The 25,295-nt window shown below is 43.0% G+C and overlaps 1 protein-coding gene across 4 annotated transcripts; it reads right to left on the bottom strand.

Annotated features, from left to right (window-relative positions):
• Window positions 1-192: 192 nt before the first annotated feature.
• Window positions 193-24,216, bottom strand: LOC105194556 (G protein-coupled receptor kinase 1). Of its 4 annotated transcripts, none has more exons than XM_039456240.1 (15): window positions 23,305-24,216; window positions 6,576-6,652; window positions 5,549-5,622; window positions 5,275-5,376; window positions 4,429-4,503; window positions 4,272-4,333; window positions 4,132-4,183; window positions 3,847-4,038; window positions 3,419-3,726; window positions 3,164-3,338; window positions 2,333-2,710; window positions 2,183-2,237; window positions 1,957-2,105; window positions 1,643-1,735; window positions 193-1,330 (listed from the first exon to the last, which is right to left on the bottom strand). In XM_039456240.1, the coding sequence occupies exons 1-15, from the start codon at window positions 23,415-23,417 to the stop codon at window positions 1,172-1,174; spliced, it is 2,064 nt and encodes a 687-aa protein (XP_039312174.1). In that variant the 5' UTR covers window positions 23,418-24,216; the 3' UTR covers window positions 193-1,171. The 4 variants fall into 4 exon arrangements, with proteins under 4 accessions (XP_039312174.1, XP_039312175.1, XP_039312176.1 ...); XM_039456241.1 differs by lacking the exon at window positions 23,305-24,216 and adding an exon at window positions 16,890-17,807; XM_039456242.1 differs by lacking the exon at window positions 23,305-24,216 and adding an exon at window positions 15,211-15,242.
• Between the last annotated feature and the right edge of the window lie 1,079 nt (window positions 24,217-25,295).

Raw genomic sequence — 25,295 nt, forward strand, 5'->3', positions numbered from 1 at the left:
ACATTGATATGTAATTCTTTTTTTCTCGTATAACTGCTAAATCGAACATTTGTTAATTTCGCACATCGTTCAATGATTACGGAAAGATTACGATTTATGTTCAAAACATAATGTAATGAAGATCACAAATACTTACTGGAGTTTAGCGTTCTACTGACACATGATACAGGACGAAAAAAAGCTCTTTTCATCTACGTTCATCGCATATTTTATTGCCAGAGCGGACTCGCGTGTATCCACTCGAGCGTACATATGTTGCATGCATTCGGTATTCGATTCACTTTTGGTTAATATACAAACGAGTTTTCTTTTTTTTTTTCTTTCATTCTCTCGCACTTAACAACACAATAAATAATGGGTCACTTTTGTTTCATCGTAAGGATAATATAAAACTGGTCTCTCTCTCTCTCTCTCTCTCTTTCTCTCTCTGTATTAGTAAATAAGTTAAGTAAACGAGCTGTACGACGAAACGCGTAAAAAGTAATAAGAATACGGGATCGCGTAGAGAGTACTAGGTCATAATAATACACTACCGGATGTGTGTTCGTGTTTCCTGTGTGTTATCTGTCAACTTTTGTTCGTCGCTCGGTCGGTCGCTAGTCGCTACGTCACATGTTGCACATACAACTAATGTACAAATATAACGAGATGCCTACGCGCCCGCGCCAGTGACCAGAAGGAGCCGCAATTATTTGCGTGTATGTATTTTTTCATGTATGTGTTTATGTAATGTACGTAGATGTGTGTATGGGCGCGCGCGAATCATCCTCATGGCCCTGGGAGAACATACGCACGATACGACACTACTTGGCTAGAGTCTCTATAATACACAGCGCAGCGCTATCCGCCGTATAACGAAATTTTCTTTGGGACGTTCCATTTGATCGAGGAGTGCCGAAAGAGGGATTTATCCGCTTTTCTTTAACGCCGTAACGTTAAAGTCCAAAGTGAGCTTTCGGAAGGAAGAGGCATTGTTTGCATTACCATTCCAAGAAACGCTCACTCGCTCTCTTTTTGAATCTTTCCTTTCCGTCCATTGCTGCTGCTCTCTCTCTCTCTCTCTCTCTCTCTCTCTATTATCCATTTAGTATAAAAAAAGTTGCTGCTGTCGCTGCTGCAGGGCAGTGGGACTGGAGTATGACGGTGCGACATCGCACATGACGACAGTGGGCTAGTTGCCGTTCGTGGATCGCTGCATCGCCGGGATTACTGCGTCCCGCTCAGTCCCGTAGATTTTGCCTGCTTTTCTCGCCATATTTCCGAGCATCTCCATTGAGCATTTGTGTGCCGATCTTAATGAGAGTGCCCATTCTTTTAAGCTTATCTCATCCTATAAAAAGTCAGTTATCATTATTAGTTAAAACTTAAAAATTTTTCAATGATCAGATAGTTGGAATGATTTAAACTCTCTGCTTGAGAATATCAAGTTTCTCAAGATCTTATTGTTAGCTCTACGTTAAGACTTGATTAATGCCTTTCATTAATGCAGTTCAAACTTAATAAATTATCTGGCATTGAGACTCAAATATTTCTACTTTGAACTATTTCAACAATTTGACAGTGCTTTAAAGTTATTTATATGAGATCTAATTACATTTTATCACAAAGTACTGTCAATAAGGATTTTGAAAAATTTACTTACGGCAATTGTAAGTACAATTTTGGCGTCTTTCGTACGCATCACGATGCACTGTTCCCCCTTAACAAGTTGTAGGTCCGCCCCTACTTCCTCAACCTGAAGATGTTTTATATTGCATGATGTAAGTTATATTTTTTCTCGAATAAAGTAAAATATGAAACATATCACATTATATACCAAGTATAACGGGGATACAATACTATATTAACAAAAATTTTTATACAGTATTTAAATATTTATATAAGTATTACTTTTGAAAATATCGATTCAACTTTTTTTATCTCCTTCAATATTTTGCCGATAAATGATACACTTACTTGATCGAGAAACACGAGTTCAGGCTTAGTCGCTGATTCTGGATGTAATTCTAACCGATTCGGATACAGCTTCGCATAACGCGTTTGCCACGCACTCGCGAATGGACCCCCTAATTTCTTTATATAACCGTGTAGTATACAGTCAGAACCTGCAAATACAATTGATCAATGCCGAATACAACTCTATTCAGAGTATTCATGCAAATATGTGATGTATGATACATACCCTTCTCATCTGTATCAAACCGTTGCTTTTGTTTCGCTTTCTTTTTATTTTCCAACTGTGAGGACAAAACAAAGGGAAATCTTTACGTAAGTAAAGGCTCAATAATCATCAAGTTATTATAGGCAATTAGATGAAATATTTATTTCTTACCTTGTCCGCTTCGTTATTGATTGTCTCGAACACAGTCTCGGCCACTTCAGCCTGCCATCTTTCGGAGATGACTAGAGAAAAGTCTTTGTACAGGTCTTGATCCGCCTCCGTCAACTTGATTCCTTTCGTGTCCTCCTCGTCGAAGGAGCCAATGTCGAAGGCGTCTGCGGCGTTGACCTCACCGCGCGGTGGTATTAACGGCGGCGTGTACTTTAGCAGGTACACCTGCTGCCAATCGATACCACTGAAAAACGGATGCGCCTTTAACTCGTCCGCGCCGTTGCCACGGCAGCCGAGTCTGTTGTTGATGTCCCGTTGTAGCAAACCTTCCAACAGCGACTGCAACTCCCGTGAAAACGTTTCCGGTATCCCGACGTTCTGTGATTGATTAAAAAAAAAATAAATAAAAAGAAATTAAATTTCTATGTGTATACGTTTCTCAAATATTACTCGCCTTAAGTTTTCCGATCGCTCATCGTGTTCGCATCGAATTGTGATCTCAAAAGCAAAAAAGCCAGATGTATCTTTTTCATTACACTTCAAGATAAATTAGTTTTAATATATTTCCAATAGTTTTTCCATTAATAAATAAAAGATAATTAAACTGCAATTTATTGTTTTTTCGAAGGAAAAAAATCTCTCTCTAAAGTTTGATGAAGATTTTACAGTTGTTTAATAATTCATTCGACGAAGTATGTTTCCAAATCCATTTTATCGAACACGAGTAACGGAAATATATAAAAAGATTTATGTGAATTTTCGCTTTTGATGTATCCTCAAAATCCAATACGATTGCAATGATGTACGATCAACATTCTTAATACAACGTACCATCGTCAACGTCATACGGTCTATCTCGTGTTTATCCTTGGTGTTACGTTGCCTGAATGGACTATGTCCCATCAAGAGCTTGTACAGTACGCAACCGAAGGAAAACCAATCCGCACTCGAATCGTATGTGGTGTTCTTCGAGAGTACCTCCGGTGCCATGTATCCGTGTGTGCCACTGTTGCAGAATAAAGATGTTTTAACCGTTTCGTTCGATGTCGAAAGTTCGGCATTGAGGCTACGTATAGAGGTACATACACGCTCGCGTGCGGCTTCTTCTTTGAGAAATCACATGCCAATCCCAGATCCGATATCCTGACGTGACCGTGCTCGTCCAGCAGTATGTTCGCGGGCTTCAGATCACGGTAGACGATGTACCGGCGGTGCATGTGTTCCAGGCCGAGGATCATTTCCGCGGCATAGAACTTGACTTCCGGCTCATTAAAGACCCCGTGTTGGTTTAGGTGGTAATGCAGATCGCCGCCATTCATCAGATCCAATATGAAGCACAGCTTGTCGGCGGTGTGAAACGCATACGTCATGCACACTATGAATGGGCAATCCACCTGCGGTGACAACGCTTTATCACGTCACGTCGCATCATCATCATCGTCAGATTAACTGCGAGAAACTCATTTTTGACAAAATAAAATAAAAAAAAAAGAAAAAAAGAAAAAATCTCTTACCCCAGTGCTTACTAGTGAGAGCATTATCCTCTCGTTGAGAGCTAACGTTTCACCCTGCTTCATCTTAATGCGCTTTTTATCCAGGCATTTCATGGCATACATCTTGCCAGTGTCCGCTTTCCGGCAACCATACACCTCACCAAAGCCGCCCCTACCTATTATTCGATGCACGCTGAAGTCGTTCATCGTCAGCTGCAATTTCCGTTATAAAACGCGTGATAATTTAATCTTGAAAATTCCGTCCTTGAAAAAGCGAGAAGAAAAAAAATGTTAACTCATCTGTACCTGAATATTTAACTGTAAGTTCTTCCACTGGCAGAAACGGGTGTACTTATCACTATAAAAACATACACAGTTTTTATAAAATCATAAATTTACATTCACAAATTTGCGTAATAATTGTGAGTATAGTATGTTATTTGTACCTTTCCAGAAATTTCTGAAACGGTTCCCCTCGTAGGTGATTAAATATTTCCTCGATGTATGGCTACAAAGAAAAGAAATAGAACAAGTTTGTGAGTCGCGAACAATATCGATCGCGTAGCGCAATCGCGTAGATAAGGTCACGAGACAATGACCTACCTCAAACAAATTTACTGGGACTTCATTTTTCATGAGATATTTGTGTACGTGAGATACCGCCTCTTGCGAATATTCCTGCAAAAGATAAACGCGGCGTCGTGTATTAACCATTTTGTGTCTGGCGGCACATACTATATGGATTAAATCTTCAAAAATTTATATCTTTCATAAAAATAAAGATAGCAACTGCTTCCTGGACTCATTTTAAAGATAAAGGATAATAAGATTTTACGCAAAAACTCAATACCCTTAGAAGTTTCCTCGTACCTTGATCCACGTACCTTTTAAACAATTCGTGAAATGGAGTAAAAGTAAAAAATATATATATCTTCCGCAAAAATTAAAATAGCAAGTTCTTTCTGACCTCATCTTAAAAATTAACGTAAGAAATGTTTATATATATATATATATATATATATATATATATATATATATATATATATATATATATATATAAATTTATTTAATTTAAAAACAAATGGCGGATCCAAAATATAAAATTTTCTTAAATTTGAATGAAATTCATGCTCCAAGAATTTTTGGTATCACTAATTATAAATCTGTAATTAAACTTTCAAAATTTAAAATACCAAATTTTGTTGGATTTGAGTGATAATTTGGTTGATCTGCCATTTTGAATTTTGATTATAGGTTCATAACTATAGGTCAGCGACTCTAAAACCTCTATTGTAACGTGAATCACATGCTAATTATTCCTACAAAAGTCTGCAGGCACGAAAGGATTGAAAAATTGTACAGAGAAAAAGGAGAGAAGGGAAAGAAAATTCTTCCACAATTATTACGGAAGAAATCGTATGCATTAGCCGCATGTATACATATACTTACATGAGAATGCGCCAGTAACTCTTTCATAATGTAATTGTCATAGATCTCTCGGGCAAGTTTTCTCCTTTCTTCCGGGCACTCGAGCTTTTCGTACGCCTTGATCTACAATGCACAAATACGAAATTTCTCTATGCAGTCGGATCAGCTGTGCGCGGTATATGCGATATGTGCGACTGAAACTTAACTAAATGTATATATATATATATATATATATATATATATATATATATAAAATATGTATATGCATAGTGTGTGCGGGCTAAAAAACACGAACCTCTTCGTAAAACCTAAGTTGCGGAATCGGTTCCTCCGCTACAGTCTCGCAGAAGTCTTTGAATAAAAGGTAACCTGGAAGTACATGTGGAGTTTGCTTGATATCGGCGAACTTTCAGTAAATTGTCGCAACTCTCGCTATATTTAACGTTGTACTTTTCTCTACTCTCGCGAAAAAAAAAGAAAAAAAAAGAAACAGGAGTGGCAATAATAATAACTGGCGGCGGAGAGACGAATCGTCCGTGTAAATTAGTGCGGTCATCCGCCAAAGGAACTAGAGATTCTTTTCCAGGTCATCTATCAGGCCGCGCAATGATCAAATCGCACGTTTTGCTCTACAATGGAGAATCCAACGTGTATCATCCATCCGACTGTATTGATTAATTTGATAACAATATAATTGGCACTCCAACTAATATTGCATCAAAATAACTCTTTACGAACAATAAAACATTTAATTAGTGATTCGTAAACGAGACTGTCAATTACTTCGGGGAATGGTATTCGATAAAATTTTTTGTATAATGGACGAATATTTACGCTCCCGTTGCCGTATTATGTTGAAAAAATTTGCGAAATTCAATTGCAATGAATTCAATCGCAATTGAATCTGCGCGAAACAAGTTGCAAGAATTAATCGGTATAGTAGCCGCAACTATGTTTATCTACATGAATAATATACGTACGCATTTTGTATGATTGCGTCAATTGGAGAGGAACAGAGAAAGAGTGAGGGAGAGACAATATATGCCGATATCTGAAGTCTATATATAATTGGATGTCCTACTGAACACAGAGAGAGCGAGAGAGAGAGAGAGAGAGAGAGAGAGAGAGAGAGAGAGAGAGAGAAACGCACGTTGAGAGAATAAGGTTCTCTTCGCTGCGCAATTAAATTGGAGAAGGCAAGTTGGGCGAATTTACCAACTAAATCTAAGCCTCCCTTTGTCTTTGATCTCGTCAAAGAGTGCAGGAGGGTGGCGAGAGAGTGGCGAACGAAGGGCGAACTATCGGAGCGATAGCTTACTCACCTAACATTTGATTAAATATTTTGTCGAAGTTTACTTCGTTATTCTTCTCCAGATATCTGTGCATGACGCTTCGAACGCTGAAACAGAAAGGATCGATTTTTCTCATCAGCATTGGTTTACCGTGCTCCTTTCGGTGTGACATGCTCCTTTCCGAAAAGCCGATAAAAGCGCCAAAGGGAAAATGCAAGCAAATACGTAGTCGCATAAAGATATTTCTCGTTCGAAAAAGAGGGACCCGGGGGACTCGGAGATCCCTGAAATTTCCGGAGAGATTCCGGGCCAGGTGGCGGCAAACCCGATCAGTTATTCCATCAAGCGCCGCGCTGTCAACGTAAATCTATCGAAAATCTGCTCGGCGTATTTCGCAGGGAATATATTAGCGCGCGCTCAGCGACTCGAAATCCCGATTCCCGTCACCGCTGTCGCCGCCGCTGCCGCTGCACTACCGCCGTCATCGTCGTCGTCGTCGTCGTCGTCGTCGTCGTCGTCGACGCCGTCGTCGACGCCGTCGCCGTCGCCGCTGCCGCCACCGCCACCGCCACCGCCACCGCGCCTACATCACAACGAGATTGATCAATATGTAAAACGGCGGAATTATAGCTGTTATAGCTCGCGTCGTGTCATCGATACAGCTCGACCCGGCGCGACGTGTCGTCACTAGCAGCACACGAAGAGCGCGGGCTCGTGTTCGAACGACAAAGCGCTGCTGCCTCCGTCGATATCGACGAGATAACGGCCAATTTGACAAAATATATACTGGCGTTCAGTAACGCGCGCCCACCTTTCTCCTTTCCAATTATCAAAATCATCCGCGGAGTCGTACGTGTCGCGCGAAAGCACGTGGGTTGTAGGCTTCAGTTCGCGTGCCGTGCTGGAGTCAACGAATAGGTAATTCAAACCGCGTCTGCTTTCTCGCTATAGCACCGTTAAAAATCAGCAGCAGAATTTAATTTTATGTAAATAATGTATAAAATAACCCGACAGGAGCAATCTATGATAATCTACGACATTTGCAAATTTTAGGTACATACAATTTTTATGTATCCATAACTGAAAAGTATGCGCACTAAATTTCATGCACATACTATTCAATTATAGATACATAAAATTTTATGTACTTGAAATTTAATACATTTAATAGGACAACAGCTCGTATGAATTTCAAAAAAATAATACTATAAGATAAACGATACATAATAATGATAGAAAATAGTCAAATAAACGAGGAAACAATTAGGTGTTAAAATAATATGTCTTTAATCTTTAACAATAAGTGTGTGACGTTTCGACTTTACTGACAATGAGTCCTCTTCAGCACGCATATAAATTGATTCGACAATGAAACATCGTTATGCATCTTGAAAGATTTTATTGTCACTTAAATTTATACGCTTGCTGAAACGTGTTTGAAACGTCGTATACTTATCGTTAAAGATTAAAGACATATTATTATTTTAACATCCAATTGTTTGCTCGTTTTATTTGGCTTTTTTTACATATCGTTTATTATATTACATTATTTTCTTTAAATTTAACGTTTAACTTAACCCTTTGGAGTAATCCTCTATTGGTACATGTGTCCCATCCATGTATTACGTGCGTCTAATGATACAAATCCATTTACATCCACATTTACATAAAACATGACTTCAGATATAACACAAGTAAACGAAAAATAAATCAGACTCCAAAGGGTTAAAAATACGTTGAATTTCATGATATTTTTAACATGTGTTTTAACAACTTTTGCCTAGTTCGGTTAAAATATCGAAATGATTAATTAATCATCATAAATATTATATTAGTCGAGGGCTACTATTGCGACACACAAGATTTACATGCCGCGGTGACTTTTCAATGCGAACGACCGGGCCATATATAGTATAAGATGGACCCAGCATTAGCTATATATACATGTGAAATTGACAAAACGGTGCGAGAGACAAAATGCAGAAAAGTCTTTCTTCGTCTGATTCTCTAGTTAGTTGTCTTTTATTTCTAAGAATTTCTATCAATAATGCGCGCGCGCGCGCGCGCATCATGGACAGAAAAGGACAGAAAAAGACAGCATTTCTCGCATTTTGTCTCTTACTCCGACGTTCTGTCAACCTCATTTTTAGACGTATCGAAATGGGTGAATGCTGGGTCTATCTCATATGGGTATGGACCGGGCTGAAGAGCCTCCATCTATCCTTCGAGCAGCATCTCTCTGGTCTTGCGAAATATCGTACGTTACGCAAAGCGATTGGCTCGATCGATGATCCTCGTCAATCATTCGGCCGATGAATATTCGAAACATTAATTTAACTACTGGAATATCAATCCGGCTGTCGCGCATGTCGCGTCGTAGCGTGAGTGCTTGCGCGATAAAAAAATCCGATGAAGAAAAAAAAAGAGAAGGAAGAACGTCCAGTCGCGATGTATCGCGCGAGTCAAATCGGGTATCATAAACTGTCAGTATATCATCGCGGTCAATTGCTTCGCGATGAATGCACCGCGCGAGGATGTATCCGCGACGCAACTCGCTCCGCCCGCTCGCCTGCGTGCAATCGGTAGCCGCGGCTATTTCAGTCAAACTGGCTCGAGAATGACCATCGGCCGATTGAAAAGTGGCACGTCGCTAGAAAGCGCGCGACGTGTCTGCGATAACAAGAACGTAATCGATGACTCTTGAAGAGATAACGTTAAAGGGCGTGTGCATCAAGAGCGTGGCATTTCTCGGTTAGGACGCGCGCGCGCGCGCGCGTTTCTTCACGACGATATTTCTTGCGATGATTTATTTTCGCACGCGATCTATATTAGGAAACGTACGCACGGAAAGATAAGGTAATGTGTGATATCACAAGTTAATTCTTAGAAAAAAATATTAAGGAATAAAATATTTCACTTTTATCTCCGACGTGTATGAGATTTTCCTTCTAAACACGCAAAATAATAATATTTTCAATCGAGAGGACTCCTACGATCTCTTCGAGTAGTATGCAATTGTCTTTATGCGTTTAAGCCACACGGCGATTATTGGTTACTTGGTTTTGAAACGCAATTGATGTGTCAAAGAAATCAATAACATCTCATTTGTAAATTAAGATTCTAATGTAAACAATTTATAACCTGCAAGGAATTTATTTATTAAAGTATAATAAATAAAAAAAGCTAATGAGGATAAATAAATAAATAGAAAAGGTTAAGATTGGATAACGATACAAAACGACATGGATGTATTTGATTAGCTTTTAGCTAATCAAATAAAAGGAATTGTTGTAATCCATGTCCGCTCTTGACATATAAACCAAAGTAAATTATTCTATTCTATTACAGATAATAGAATAATTCTTTTTACTTACGAATTTTAGGACGTATGACCGGTATATTATCAACTAAAATTAAACTAGTAGATTAAGCACCCTAGCAATACTTCAAATTAAATATTAACAGTTGCATAAAAGAAAATATTGTAATGAGTATTGTTTTTGAATTACTCGTTGAAGTTAATCTTTGTTTAAGCTAAATATTAATTTTATAATAGTTAATATTATATTAACAATTATAATCGTTAAAAAAGATTTTGTTTTGCCACTTCTTAAATATAATAGAGATCTACTCACAATCGTGTTTAGTAATAAAATAATTATTGAGCTTAAATAATATTTTATTTAGAAGAAATATAAATGTTATAAAACTCGACTCACGGTCGATTCGATTTACGACCAAAGTCTCAGAACGTAACGCCGTCGTATGAGAGAGGGAGAGAGAGAGAGAGAGAGAGAGAGAGAGAGAGAGAGAGAGAGAGAGAGAGTAAAGGAATATCTATATTTATTAAAGAGTGTTCGTCCATTTTATTTCCCCTAACTCGATGACTGATAAAAGTTTGCCATCAAAATTACTTTGTTATCGGAAATAATCGAAACATGAAAGATTCACTACAAGATTTTGGAACTTTTGTATCAGGTCTATCGATGATTTTTATCTCAATGGTATTTCTATCGACATCGATCGTCCGTGGGCATCGATTTTTCGCTCGTCCCCTCCCGCGCCTTTCTAACTTGGCGAACAGACAGTCGAGTTCGCCGCACAGCAACGTTCCGTCTGCTGGGAATTTTTTATTTACGCAATAGTACACCTCGAGGGGCTGTTTACTGTAGGAGATATACCAAGGGCGCTGATTTCTCGCGCTAAATTATGCAATCGAAGTCGTCGAGCCGATCAGCCAGCGCCGCCGGCGGCGGCGGCGGCGCAGACTTTTAATTTTGCGATCGCGCAACTAAAAAAAAAAAAGAAAGAAAGAAAAGACGAAACGTTTCGAAAGTCTCGAAGAGTTATTATGCAAAACGGCTACTTATAAAACAAATATTAAAATTTATTCTCGAACGCGCTTCTCGCTACGTCACGTCAACTTTTATTTTGCACTGACGTAAAAGCGCTTTATCATTGATATTATCATTTACCGGTTCTTTAATCTCCATAGTTGCGCGATTATTCATCGTTAAATTAATGTGGCGATTTAATCGCGCGTTATTACGGAAATAGCCGAAACAACTCCTCGAGGAACTTTTGGGCGTTTAAAGACAAGGTATGTAATTGCCTGTGAGCTATCGTAACGATCGATTGGAGAGCGAATCACGCGAGCGTTTCAACTTTTAATTTCTCTCGGTTTTTTTTTTTTACTCGTGGCGGAAACAACGAGGCGTACGTTGGCCAACGAACTTTCGTCGGAGGGCAATAGTTTTCCCCTTCGTGAGACGCTGCCATCAATCTGGCAAGCCTCAATACCGTAGCTGCCAATTCCGCGTAGCAATATCGTTCATCGCTCAGAGTACGACGACGAATCTGGCAAAGGGAAAAATTGCGGAGAGCGAACGAAAGAGCTTGCAGGAAGTGGAACTTTATCGACACTCGGAGCATTTTTATTCTTTCGCACGTAGAATAAGATGGAACGATCCCTAAATACACTCACTCGAGTGAAGGCAAATGTGGATGTTTTGAAATTTGACATCTTTCAAAGTTTTGACTGGGTCAAGCTTCAAAACGCACACATCAGTCTCCATCTGAGTGTGTGTGTGTGTGTGTGTGTGTGTATCTAAGAGAATCATTCTGTTGGATTCCACGCGTGAAAGAATAAAGATGCCTCGAGTGTCGATGAAGTTTCACTTCCTGCGGCAATTAATTGGAGCTATAAAAAGAAGAGGAATGCGAATAAACAGTTGGGTCCTTGGCATTTTAAAAGTGCCTGGATAACGCGGGGCTTATAAAGCTAGAACGGCGTAAACATGGCAATTAAGTGATGGAGAGGAGGCGCGGTTGGGTATAAAGTTTGATTCGGGTCAATTTCTGGTAGCCGAAGAGGAGGAGGAGGAGGAGGAGGAGAAGATTAATTCAAGGTAGGTGGAGCACCGAGTGTCGAGCGTCGAGCGGGGGGTGAATGAGCTTTGCAACTGATCAAAATAAATCCATGTTTCCAGCGATTGGTTGGAGCGTCGCCAGACATCGCGTATATCCAGTAACGGGCAGGCTTTCACCCGTTTGGATCGTCGTCGTGTCCGACGAGCGGCGTTCGTCGATGAATTCGAAATCGAGAACAATGTCATACAATTATGAAAAAAAGAAAAAAAAAATCGATACGAGAAGCAGTTATGTAAATTCGTCGAAACGTGGAGTCTGTTGATTGATTCGAATTCACTGGGGCGCAAGAAGAAGAAGCAAAAAACGTATACATAAAAGTAAGAGATGTGAGAGAGGACTTGAAAAATGCCACTCTGAAAAATATTATATTTTATCTTAAAGCGATAGTCCTTTCAGATCGACCAGTCTTTTACGTCTTATATTTATGATGGTCATTTGAATCTTAATTCCAAACTTGCGTCAGATAAAATATTTAGCGTAAAGTTCCACGTGGAATAAATTTGGAAGCTTCGATCGTCGGTGTTTCGTCAGAGATCAACCAGGAGTGTGTATTGAAGTTTGTATATTGAGACTATTCAGCGGAAAAGCCGGATGAAATTCATGAGTATTGACCGCGATCCTTGACGAAAAATGCGGCGAAAGAATCTAAGATTTCACGCGAGATTCTTTCGCCGAGAGTCGCATTGCAATCATTAGCAATGTCGTAAATGTCAAAGCAAGTCGCAAAATCCACCTGTCAAACCGTTTTATCGGTTCTCGACAATCGCGCGATTATAAAGGCGGATCGCTCGCGTTACTCCAACCGACCGGCTGTCGGCAGCCGATAATCGTTGGATTTTCGTAACAACGCGGATTAGGGGGACCGCTCGCAATTACGGTCGCACGCAATTCGATTACGCGAGTCGGTAGTCGTAGCCACACGAGCCAAGCCGACCGAGTTGAGCTTTTGGCTCGTGTCGAAATCGCGATGCCGAAATCGCGCTCGCTGCGCCGTATTCCGCGTATTTCTGTTGGCGCGCCTCAAAAATCAAACCGTGGCGTACGTCGCGGTAAGCGTTGCTGGAAGGCAGAAGAAGTTTATTGAAACGGGATTGCTGCTCGCTCGGCTGCAATAGCCGGCCGTGCGCGCGATAAAGCCAAGCTGCAACGCTCACGCGGTCGTTTATATACTTATTTCCATTAAGTACACATCCAAGATGCGCGCAAACGTTTGCTCGCGTCGTTCTTTGCCGCACGTGCATCAATCGAAACAATCATAGAAAAACATTTTTTTCCTTTTTTCCCCCGTAGCAACGTGGATAAAATTAATTGCCGACATCAATTACGAAAGAAGCATTCCGACGTTCTCTTTCTCGATTTTAGTTTTATGAAAAGAAAGCAAAGTGAGACGTGCCGTTTCGTAACTTTGCGACCGCCGCTATTTCAATAATTACACTTATTGAGAAAAAAAAATTGTCAACTTGACTAAAATTTCTTCAAGTACTTATTTATACATTTAAGTTAAATATATAACGCTTGAATTAAAGTTCAAGTATTTTATGTATTTGAGTTAAATACATAAAATACTTGAACGGAAGAAATTTAATCAAGTTGAAAAATTTAGTCAATTTAAAAATTTTAATTTTTTTTTTTCAAATAAATCCGAATATGAAATGTAACAGCAAATTAAACTAATGAGAAATGACCGGTCGAAAGTAGTTGTTATAGCGCTTACAATTTCTTTTTCAGCGCTGCTACAAATTTTATGTGTCTATTACTGAAAATTATGTACATGGAATTTAGTGCACTTTTGATAACATACAATTTTTTTTATGTACCCTTGAATGCTTGAAATTTGCTTCCGTTACATAAAATTTTGCTCGCGTATTTTTAACAGTGTATACTTAATTAATGCACAAACTCTCGTCGGTGATCCAACTGGCCTCTCCTTTTCAACTTAATAATCTTTATAGTTGTGCGCTGCAATAAAGAAACGTTTCGAACGCTCCTCCCAGCAATTCGACCGATCGCAAATTATTGACTAGCTGTTGCCGAAATTTGCGTCGTTCGCGAGGAACAACGCGTTATAAGCGGTCGAAAAAATCCTAGTCTGCAAACAGTGCAAACGGAAAACCAACTGACTCGCATTACGCGATGTAAAATTAAGGAGGAGCGACATTTGACCTTCTCACGCGCCCTGCAGAGGCAGTGAGATCTTGTTAACGCTCAATTATGCTATTATATATTCTAAACGCGTGGAGCGCGTTTTCGAAACGAAAGGTCCATTTATTACATGGAGAAAGAAATGATGGTCGACGTGGCACGAAGACAGACAGGATTACTCCCCGGTGCCAATTCGATTCGACAAAACGTCAATTATCCTCGCGTTGCATAATGCGATCCGGCTGCAGCGCGGAAGCGCGTCGCACCGGTATATTAATCATTCTCAAAGTTGCTTGCCTCTCAAGCTAAAACCGTGAACGCAGTTAAAATCGCGTAAACAAGCGAGCGAGAGGCGGCGAAGGAGGGAGGGAGGGAGAGAGAGAGAGAGAGAGAGAGAGAGAGAGATTCGTGCTTAGAGCTCGATATTTCCATCAGAGCCGGCGCGTGGCGGCTGCTACCGTCCGCTTTCGTCGAAGCTTTGGTGCCGTCGTCGCGTCGCGTCGCGTCATATTGCGCGCGAGCGCAATTTGACGACGGGAAAATTATACTTTGTCCGTAAAAGCGTCTTCGGATTAACGAACGAGCGATTCGCGTTCTCGCGAGTATCCTTTTGGACCCGCGACCCGCGACCCGCGACCCGCGACGGAGAAGCGGATTCACTCCGGGCTCTTGTACGAGTCTCTTTTCGGATCTTCCAATCTCCCATGCCATCGCGTTTCCCTTCGCCACACCTTTTTCCACGGTTTCATTGCAATCTCCCTTTTTTCCTCGACGTGAATAGGGCTACTTTCGCGGCTGCCATTCAGAGGGCTGAAACGCGCGCGCGCGTTGTCGCGCCGATAAAAGGTGGTAATTAACGTATGCATATAGCGCCGGATGGCGGATGGGGCATCTCACTGTATTTACGGTGACAGTTATGTGTGCACGTAAATGTAAACGCGCGACATCGCGTGAAAAGATACGGCCGCGCGTTTCAATTGTACGTCTGTCAAAAATGTCCTTTCGCGCGAGACTCGTCGCATCGATCGCCGCGAGTTTTCAGAATACCGCGAGGTTTCATTCATTATTACTTGTATAATACCATGATATTTACCTTTTTACTTTTCCCATACTCTTCGCTATCGTTTTCCTTAATGGAGCTCGGAGCTCCGTTCCGTTTTACGCCATTGCAACGATACAAATAAGATGTTGACAGATACTTTCGTACTAGAAATGTTTTTATTCAAAGAGCAGCTATTCACAGCGCAGCTAAAAGTTATATCATGTTTTCCGCGGCGAAAAACGAGAAGCGCACGACAAGTTGGAGTGTACGGAGTCGAGTCGCGACTGGGGTCGCGCAAAAAGTCAAAAAGACTTGTTCTTTGGACATCCGGGAGACGTCATCCGTTGCGGGTTGAAGCACGTGTGTAATGACTTAATTTATAGCGAGAGAGTTGGCCACAAAAGCGAACTTATTAACAATAACGGTTCTCGTCTATTTACTCCTATTTACTCTTAAGAGCCGTTTTTACACAACGACACACTAGGGGCTAGGGACGGGAGACGATGGCGGCGGGCAGCGAGCGGCGTGGCGTTTGCCCGGCTCGTTGATTGCTACCTTTAATTACATCCGAGGACCGCAGCTTCCTCGATATACGTCCTTCCGGGAACGCTTCTTTTTCCCCGTGTTATTCCCTTTCGCGCGTGAAAACGGGAGAGCAGTTATCCGTTCTGAATAACGAGAGAAGAGCGAGTGGCCCAGTATTTTATCGATTCCACCTGAGCCAATCAACGATTAACCGATCCCGTCCGACGACACTGATGGATAACGCCAATACCGTCGCGCTTGAATCCTTTCAACAAGAGAACCGTACTCTAACGAATAAAACTCTATTTACAGAATATATATGATATAAATTAAACTGGAACAAAAGAGACGTATGGAAGAATACGAAGAAATCTGTTACAAGAGAGAGAGAGAGAGAGAATTAATATAGAGATATATTGATAATTCCTCGTAGACTAATACGCTTACGGCTCGCCTCGTCGTAATAATCTGGGGATTTATGAGAAGCCGTTTTGCGAATTAGAAAAATTTGAGATGAGCAAGAGAGAGAGAGAGAGAGAGAGAGAGAGAGAAGAAAAGAGGAAAGAGACATCAGAGAGGCGCCGGTACGTCGACGACGCGAACAGGAGGAAAGAACAAACGAGAATGGCGCGCGTCGATAGAAAGAGAAAAAGAGTAGAGAGTAAACTTTGCCGAGAGTCAACACTAGCAATGATTCGACTATTTGTGGATCGAAACAAGGTACTTTGTTTCGCACCCGTACCTTCGCGACATTCCCGCGTCGTCTTTTCGATCTTTTCGATCGTTTCGACAATTCTTTGTAAAACATTCGCTCGTGAAAATTGCGACGTTCTGTCACGAGTAAGAAAGAAGAAGAAGAAGAAGAAAAAGAAGAGAGAGAGAGAGAGAGAGAAAAGGAAGGAGTAAAAAAGAAATATGGAGAAGACGCAGTTTACGTTTGCGCTGTATACGCAACCGGTATCTTCGCGCTGCGTATATTTTTTCTGTAAGCACACGCCAGGAAATTTACCACGAATGCTTCCCAAGGCACGCAGAATCGCCTGGTGGGATACCGAATACCGAGCTGTATCGGCAACGATCCTTCTATACGTATATCTTTCTCAAGAGGGGGGGACAAAGACGGCGGTGGCGGTGGTTAATCAAAGTCGAAAATTGAGTTGTTGCAAGCTTCTACTGTATTATAGACCGGTGCGCGACGAACGTACCGCTGATACGTGCCGTATCGCATCTCGCACTCTCTAGTTCAAGGATGTACGGCACGCGTGAACGCAAAGTGTCCCTCGGCGTCTTCTAAGTATCATCAGTCCTCGTGAAATGTCGAACGTAAAAGCGCCGAGAACGAGCTCGTAAGAAAGTAAAAGGCGGGGCGATTCCCTCGCGAGCTTGACGCGTATATACCCACGTTGCCTGCTCAGAAAGATCCAAATGACGTCACACGGTATATATATTTTTTCCTTTCGCGAAGATACTCCATCGGATACGTTTCTGTATCCCGTGCATTCATATGCGCGCTTGAAAATATCGCGCAAACACTATATCTTTACGCGATTTAGGTTCGAAGCACAATGGAATATTAGCTATTAGGAATAAGAATTAAAATTTTGGATTTAGTTTCTTCAATGAATATTGAATGTAACGCACAATGAACATTAATAAGATAAGCTGTTAACTAAATATCAACTGGATTACATATTTTTTCAGTTTAAATATTTTATGTATTTATACTTGAATACATAAAATACTTGAACCTTGGTTTAAGTATTTTATGTTCCTCTCAACCTCGAATTAATTCTATTTGAAAAAGAAATTTTTTTTCTCTATTTATTGTTGTTCCTAATAGTGTAGAGATAGTTTTTTTTAAAATAAATTTCCTATTAATGGTTATGGAAAAATTAACGGATGCAAAAGGGTTAAGCATTTATATAGGGTAACTCCGATATTTACGTCACAAAAGTCAGAAAAAATACAAAGACTGCTCTCTACAGACAACTTGCTTGCAATCACTCTATTGCTTTTACGTATGCCTTAGTGTCATGTTGTAATTAGTTTTTTGATATTAATATTAACGAAATTATTGTGAGTTGAATCAATTTGTCAATGTTACGAGTGACGTAGCGAGATATTACAATTTATGTAAAATGATTACTCTCTCTCTCTCTCTCTGTAGGAAATGCGGAAAGATTCATCGATTTTTATGATACATAAGTGTAGAGAGACAGTAAAGGATAGAGTACACGAAAATACAAGTGCTTACAATTAGCTCTTGTCCAATTTAATTGTTCTTTTCACGAGTGGTCATAAATCCTACCATTTTCGATACGATAAAAATGTAGTTTTTTTTTGAAGTTTTTCCCAAATATCAAAAAATAAATATTTCGTATTTCTAATTTTTTTTTTATAGTAGTAGACAGTATAAAGTTTATTGGTACAATTAATTTTCCTTAATAAGAAATAATGACAAATAATACTCGATAAATAAAGTTTTCGATCGGTTCGGCGTATATGTATAATATATACCTGAGCTAACTCTTTTGCTGCATTTAACTTAAATGCATAAATATTTGAACTGAAGAGATACAATCAAGTTAACAATTTTTTCTCAGTGTACGAAACACACAACATAACTTGATATTCATCTGCAGTGTTTATTGGAGAAGGACTGATTTCTAAAACTCCAATTCCTATTCCCAATATTTAATATTCTTCCAATGTGCGCGGGATCTCGCGAAGAGGCAAGTGGTAATTCGCCGAGCTTTCTCGAGCTTTCTCGATCTCTCCCGTTCTCCGTTCTCGACTCGGGATTTTTCTCCCCTTTCGGACATTCTTATTTTACGCGTTGCATGCGGGCGCGATTCCTCCCGCAAGCAAGTGGTTCGCAAGAGCGCGAAATTGCACTCAAAGGGCACGTCGGTTATCCCACGGCGTCCGTCGTCTTCAGATGCGCGTTCACGCATTTTTAACTCGAGCGCTCCGTGAAGCAGCGATGAGGGTATATACCGGCTACTACGCGATACCGCTTGCGCATTAATGCTGTCATGAATAATCTCGACGTCGTCGTCGTCGTCGTCGAAGCCGAAGCCGAAGCCGAAGCCGAAGCCGCAGCCGCAGCCGCAGCCGCTCCATACGTGCAATTTTTTTTCCTCTTTTAATTAGCTGAACGAGAGGGAGAGGGAGAAGCTGCGGCGACGTCGTCGTTGACAGCGTTGACTTATACCGGATTTACAGTCGACGTACGGTCGACTGGGTCGGTGTGACAAGTCGAGTATACTCGACCAGTGTCAACGCTTTTAGTCGGGGTTAATTTTAGTCTAATATTAGTCGACTAAGCTTCTCTCATAGCGATTACTACGCTATGTAAGCTAAGCATATGACCTGGTTATAGTTTATTTGAGAAAAAAAAGACTGTATCGGGGCGCGCTGGGTGTCCTCATTCGGTCGCTCAAACTCATCGGCGCGGCACGGCGTGGCGGCGGAGACGACGAGCCTGCCGCGCGCGCGTGCCGCACATTTCTCGTCTCTCTCTCTCTCTCTCTCTTCCGATAACGCCGTCCACGATTGGACACTTTGCAATTTTGCCGCGCGGAGGATCAAAATCTTATCGCGCAGATAATCTCGTGGAAAAAACGAACGCGAGCGTGAGATCCGTCATACGTGCGAGCGACGCCGTGAGACGGACGAGGACGAATGCCGCCCCCGCCGTTGTTCCGCTGCTGCCGCCGCCGCCGCCGCCGCCGCCGCGTGCCACCTTTCTCAATGGTGCGATCTCAACTTCGCGACGAATAATACAAACCTCCGCCGCCGCGCGCCGTCGTTCTCACCAACAGTTACAAAGGCGTTGCAAAAATAATGAGCTAAAAACAACTCGCGCACTCTGACATTTTTTAAAATGTACCTATTGGGGGATGTATCATCGGGGATCCGATCCCGGCCGTAATAATCGAAGGCTGATCAGAAAATCGGAGGCGTTATTATTTCTCACGTGACGCGCGAGCGCTCGAGGGAGGAGTCTCGCTTCTATAGATCGGCGCGCGTGTTCGCGCGAGTATGCTCGCGACACGATCCATAAAGTGCGACATTACGGCTTGGTTATGACGACGTTACGGTTCCCGCGCGGAGCTGAGGATGCAAACGCTAGACGGGAGACGGGAGACGGGAGACGGGCATTGGATGGAAACGGTAATGGATTTCGCTAGCTAATCCGAATTTAATGACCATGGGAGTAAGGTGACCAAGACGATTAATCGAGTCGAAACGCAGAAACGGAATAGATATTGCATGCCCGCCATCGTCCGAGCTGACCCGCAGTAAAGCCCCCTAAAACTCTAAACGAGATGCTACTAACTAAAGACTATAGGACATTTCTCAAAACATTCAGAAAATTACGGATTGCGTTTGATTGGTAGGAAAAATTTCCCGACAGTTTTCTATTTCGATAAAAAGTTATTTCAATGAGTAGACATGTGAAAATGTAATTAACTATGAAATAATAAAATATGATTCAAGATGATTTATATGTAAAGTTTCATTGCGACGCAGAAATCAGTTTTAAAAAATAAATAAAAACTTTGTATCATCTTGATTACTTCGAGTACTTGGATAAAAAGTTGACATTTTCTTAATGTTGTAAAAAAAATAATTTAATTTTTAATAACGAATAGAATAAATAAATTAAAGAAAAATATAGTCTTATTCACACAACTTTCGTACGTACACGAACAATAGTTTATTCAAAGCGTTAATATTAACACGTTTCTAAATTTTATTTACTTTGCAGAGATACCGTATGTTTGATACGGTATCCTTAAGAGAGCGGCGCGCGATTCTTAATTACCTCGGAGCCACGCGAGTTTAACCCGATAAAAAAAAAAAGAAAAAAAATGTCGGACTGGGTCGTCTCGCTCTTAGTTTTTCTTCGCGAGCCGCGCGCGCACAGCATTACGCGACGTAAACTCGTTAGCGCCGGAAGAATTTCCCATTATCCCGCTGTGCGAAAGTTATCTCGTTTATATCAGCGATCAAAGTCGACCCCGGGCTTTCGCGTAAACGCGAAAGCTAAATCCGACTCGAGCCGCGTCCCGCCCGCCCGCACGATTTTATCTACGATCGTGAGCCACGCGGATTGCAAAAATGTCGCGGAACGCGTCCGCGATTAATTACGCGATTAATTCGCCGCTGCAATTCCTCGCGCCTCGGCGGGCTTTGATGGAATTGCTCACGACGCGAATCGACTGCACACGTTCCGGGAAAACTTTGCCGAGGCTGAATACAGTTTAGCGAACTTTCGCGAGAGAGATACCGCGTCGAATAATCGATACTGCAGGAGCTGCTCTTCGCCAACACCAACGCTAACAGACCACCAGCACTAGCACCAGCACCAGCACCAGCACCAGCACCACCTCCACCTCCACCTCTTCCTCCTCCTCCTCTTCCTCCTCGCTTTGTGCAACGTGTGCCGCGAAGACACACGCGTCGTCGCGAGACGCGACGAGACGAGACGAGACGAGACGAGACGAGACGAGACGAGACGAGACGACGGGTGGCGAATCGAAATGTTACGAGACGATCGACTTTAAGGCTCCATTGACGGACGGCAGCGATGTAATCCGATATTCGACGCCGCGGCCCATTCATTCGCATTCACCAAGTTCGGCGGCGCGCGTCGCCGCGTATACCGCGTTTTCCGATTATACGAGGAAACGACTGACAGACCTCTATCGCGCCGCGTTAATTTCGCCGGATAATCGGAGCGATTACGCGATCACCTCGGCGCGATTCGCCTCGGCCATTCCGTCCGGCTACTTTTACGCGGCGCAGGCCGGAGCGTATACGTTAATAAAAGTGAATTGTACGAACTCCGCCGCGCGCACCGGCCGGGGCCGCATCGCGCCGCTGCGCGCTGTAAAGAAATATGGAGATGCATATAGGATGTATTAATAGGATGTGTCCGGTTCGCAAGGACACTTGGCGACACGCGATCCACTGATTCTATTAGCTCTTCGTGAGCGTCAAGCGCACCGTCGAGCCATAAAATTAATTACGTAAATGAATGGAGCCTAAGCGTGACGCGGGAATTTGGCCGCCACGCCGCGCCGGATCGTTGATGCGCTCGATTTTACGTAAAAAAATAAAAACCCCGACGAGGGTAAATCGGGCACAGCCACCGCGCGCATCACGAACGATCTTGAAAAGCCTACAGCTTCGACCTCTGTCCCTTAATAAAAGTATTAATTATGAAAATAAAGAACAAATTTTAGAAAAACTAGTTACTTGTAGAGTTTTCGTGAGTCTTTGCAACTTTAATGTCGTTACATGTATTTTATGGCTCTTAAGGAAAATAAAGGGAACGTGCGGAGCACGTGCTCTCGAACGACAGTCGAGTCGTTTTACTCTAGTTCCCGTAGGCCGTAGACTACTACGACGGCGCGCGGCGGCGTCCTTTGCATCCTTTGGATACGTAGTTTTTCCCGTATTCGGCCGCGCACGTGATATACTCGTCGCTCGTTTGGCGTGCCGCCAGCAAAAACGGAGTTTGCTCCAAGTCCGAGTCGACTTGATTTCACGAGGCCGAAAGTTCGAAACGGTTAACATCCGCGGTTTGCGCGGACCGAAAATAACGCCAACAGTGTAAACATTGGCAAGTTATAATCGATGCAAAGTACCAATCGGCGGAGAGGTTTTCGCGCGCGCGCGCGCACGAGAGAGAGAGAGAGAGAGAGAGAGAGAGGGGGGGAGAGAGCGAGAGGGAACAAAATTTATTCTATCTCGGGTATTAATCTTTCAAAGGTAAACCAAAGTTTAACGAGTATAACACACGGGTGTATACATCAAATGTGCGTTACATATTTGTGTAGATTTATACGAAATGTCAATATCATCGCGTGAGGGATCAGAGATAGATTATCGGTCACTCCCTCTCTCTGTTTCTCTCCTTCGGAGAGACTTTTGGCGTTAAAATGTCACGGGACGATTTAATTCCCTTCTGAGATGCAGCGCGGAACGTGGGGATCGGGGGCGAGCACGTGAATCCGACTCGACTTGACGCCGAGAGTCGAGATCGCGTGAATCCCCGTATACGATCCTCTGAACATGGATCCCACGCGCGAGCTACATCGTGGATGGGTAACGGATCTCAGGGGAGAGAATTCGGCATTACGCTCGACGCCGCCACACCGGTGGTGGTGGTAGTGGTGGTGGTGGTGATGATGAACGAAACGAGACACGCGCGCGTCGGTGGACCTCCTCGACGAATGGTCAATCGCGGTTTTGTTTGTAAACATTATTTATTCCTGGCGCGAGAGTAGTCCCGCGCGAAGGGAGACGTCGTCGTCGTCGTCGCGTCGGCGACGACGGAGGGAGAACAGGGAAGAAAATAGAAGGACGGAAGAAGAAGGGAGGGGCAGGAAACGGGTAGGGGGGGGGAGAGGTCCTCCAGCGGATGTGCGAACGGATGGACGGACGGACGAACCACCGCCACCGCCACCACCGTCGCTGCCTCCTCTTCCTCTTCCTCTTCCTCCTCCTCCTCCTCCTCCTCCTCCTCCGCCTCCTCCTTTTTCTCCACCATCGTATCGAACCGCACGCAACGCCGCCGGAAATCGCGTAGCGGTGAGGAGTGCGTACCTAGGATCCGGCAGAATAATCTTCTTGCTAGCACGAGCGGCCGGCGTGCATTTGCTCTTCTCCATGGCCATCAGGTAACTGACATCGGCCAGCACCGCCTCGAGGTCCGCCATTTTTCTCGGTGCTCCTTTCGTCGGTTTGCTGTCACGCGAATACGATGATCACCCCCTTCGGCTTCGACGTCGTCGTCGTCACCTTCGAGCAGGATCCTGTGTGGTCTGCCTGCTCGCCTGCCTCCTCTTCCTTCCGCTCTCTCTGCGCGTACCCTGCACCGGACCCCTGGCACACACACACACACACACACACGCACACGCAGCCGAGAGAGAGAGAGAGAGAGAGCCAGCCAGCCAGCCGCTTCGCTCTGCCACGGGCGGTGCTCCGCCGTCCGCGTTTCTCACTGCCGCATATTTTTAGCGTAACGCCGCCGACGACAACGGTGACGACGGTAACGACGCGGACGCGGACGTGGACAACGGCGACGGCGGAGATGGGGATGGCATCCCGTGCGATCGAAGGACGATAACGCCTCGCGGCGGTGGCGGCGGCGGCGGCGGCGGCTCTCCCTTAATTGACAGATCCGAGACGACGGATGGACGGACGTCATCGACGACGACGAGCGACGACAATCGTGACGCGGCTGAGCGCGCAGCACCGACTGACTGAGGTTAGTGTCGCGATGGCAAGGACAACACGATGCTCTTCTCGCGGAGGACAATGCTCTCTTTCTCTCTCACTCTCACTCTTCTCTTGTCTTGTCTTGTCTTGTCTTCTCTCCTCTCCACTCCACTCCACTCCACTCTGCTCCACTCCACTCCACTCGTCGTCGTCGAGATTTCACTGCTGCGTCCTGCTTTTCCTTCCTTTCGGAATGCACCGTGTTCTCCTCTTCTCCTCTTTCTCCTCCTCCTCCTCCTCCTCCTCCTCCTCCTCCTCCTCCTCCTCCTCCTCCTCCTCCTCCTCTTATTGTTGATCTTCCTCTTCCACCACTTCTCGTTTCACAGTACCGCCTCTCGCACGTATTACGGGACTACGCGTCTCGACGAAGCTGTTTTCCCGTCAATCGCGCGAGCATCCGTTTACGTCCGGGGCGGTCGCGATGCCGTACCTCCCGTCTCGCGATCGACGTCGTCCGTTCAACTATCGTCCAACTGGCTCCGAACGCTCAACGCACCGCGTTCACTCCCTCGGAGACGCACAAAAATTTCAAACGGGTGCGACGGGTGCGACGGGTGCGACGGGTGCACCAATGACCAAACCAGATCACACGAGACGAAACGACAACTCGCCTCAAACGCAAGTTCACAACTGTTCGCTTCGTAGTGAGGCGCACTACGTACTACCTGCTTTGCTTGCTCGCGTCCTAATTGGCACAGCGCCCTCTCTTGCAAGCCAAAGTCGAATCATCGTCGATAATGCGCTCTTTCCGTAATATCCGCCGAGTCACTTATCAGTCGAGCTTCAGGTTTGCAACCTCGCTAAACTCGAGTAGTTGCCGATTAAGCAACTACTCTGCAATTTACTTTGCTGAGTTAACTGCACGTTTCAAGATTACATTGATTACTTTTTTACGTATTGTTACGCTATGTTCACGCGAATCTTTTTCATGTAGACATTGCAAGTAACGTAAATTATTTGAAATTGATAACATTACAAAAAATAAGTTATAAAATTGTCAATATATTTAAAAAATAAAAAATATATATTATAATAAAAATTTAAATTTTTATTGTTTCTGATAAATCTTTTATGATTTATAAATTATTATTTACATAAATGAAACATTGAATATAATTTACATAGTTTGCATTGTATGTACACGTAATGTAAATTATTTTGGCTCTATGTCAATTCCAATATTTTTTAAAAATATTTTTTACATGTAATTATGTTTCAAAATTAATGTTTTCTTTTATAAAAAAACCATGTTTTTTAATCTTTCAATTTAATTAAATTGTACAACGCATAATCGTTCATCTCTCGATCTCTTTTCT

Source organism: Solenopsis invicta, chromosome 12 (assembly GCF_016802725.1).
Source record: "Solenopsis invicta isolate M01_SB chromosome 12, UNIL_Sinv_3.0, whole genome shotgun sequence".
NCBI lineage: Eukaryota > Metazoa > Arthropoda > Insecta > Hymenoptera > Formicidae > Solenopsis > Solenopsis invicta.

Bases quoted from the DNA above. Each gene is read 5' to 3' on its own strand.
- LOC105194556 (XM_039456240.1), bottom strand. From the start codon at position 23,417: ATGGCGGACCTCGAGGCGGTGCTGGCCGATGTCAGTTACCTGATGGCC. The intron at 5,623-6,575 runs GTGAGTAAGCTA...ATGTACTTCCAG, and splicing joins AATATTTAATCAAATGTTAG to GTTACCTTTTATTCAAAGAC. The intron at 1,736-1,956 runs GTAAGTGTATCA...AAACATCTTCAG, and splicing joins AACTCGTGTTTCTCGATCAA to GTTGAGGAAGTAGGGGCGGA.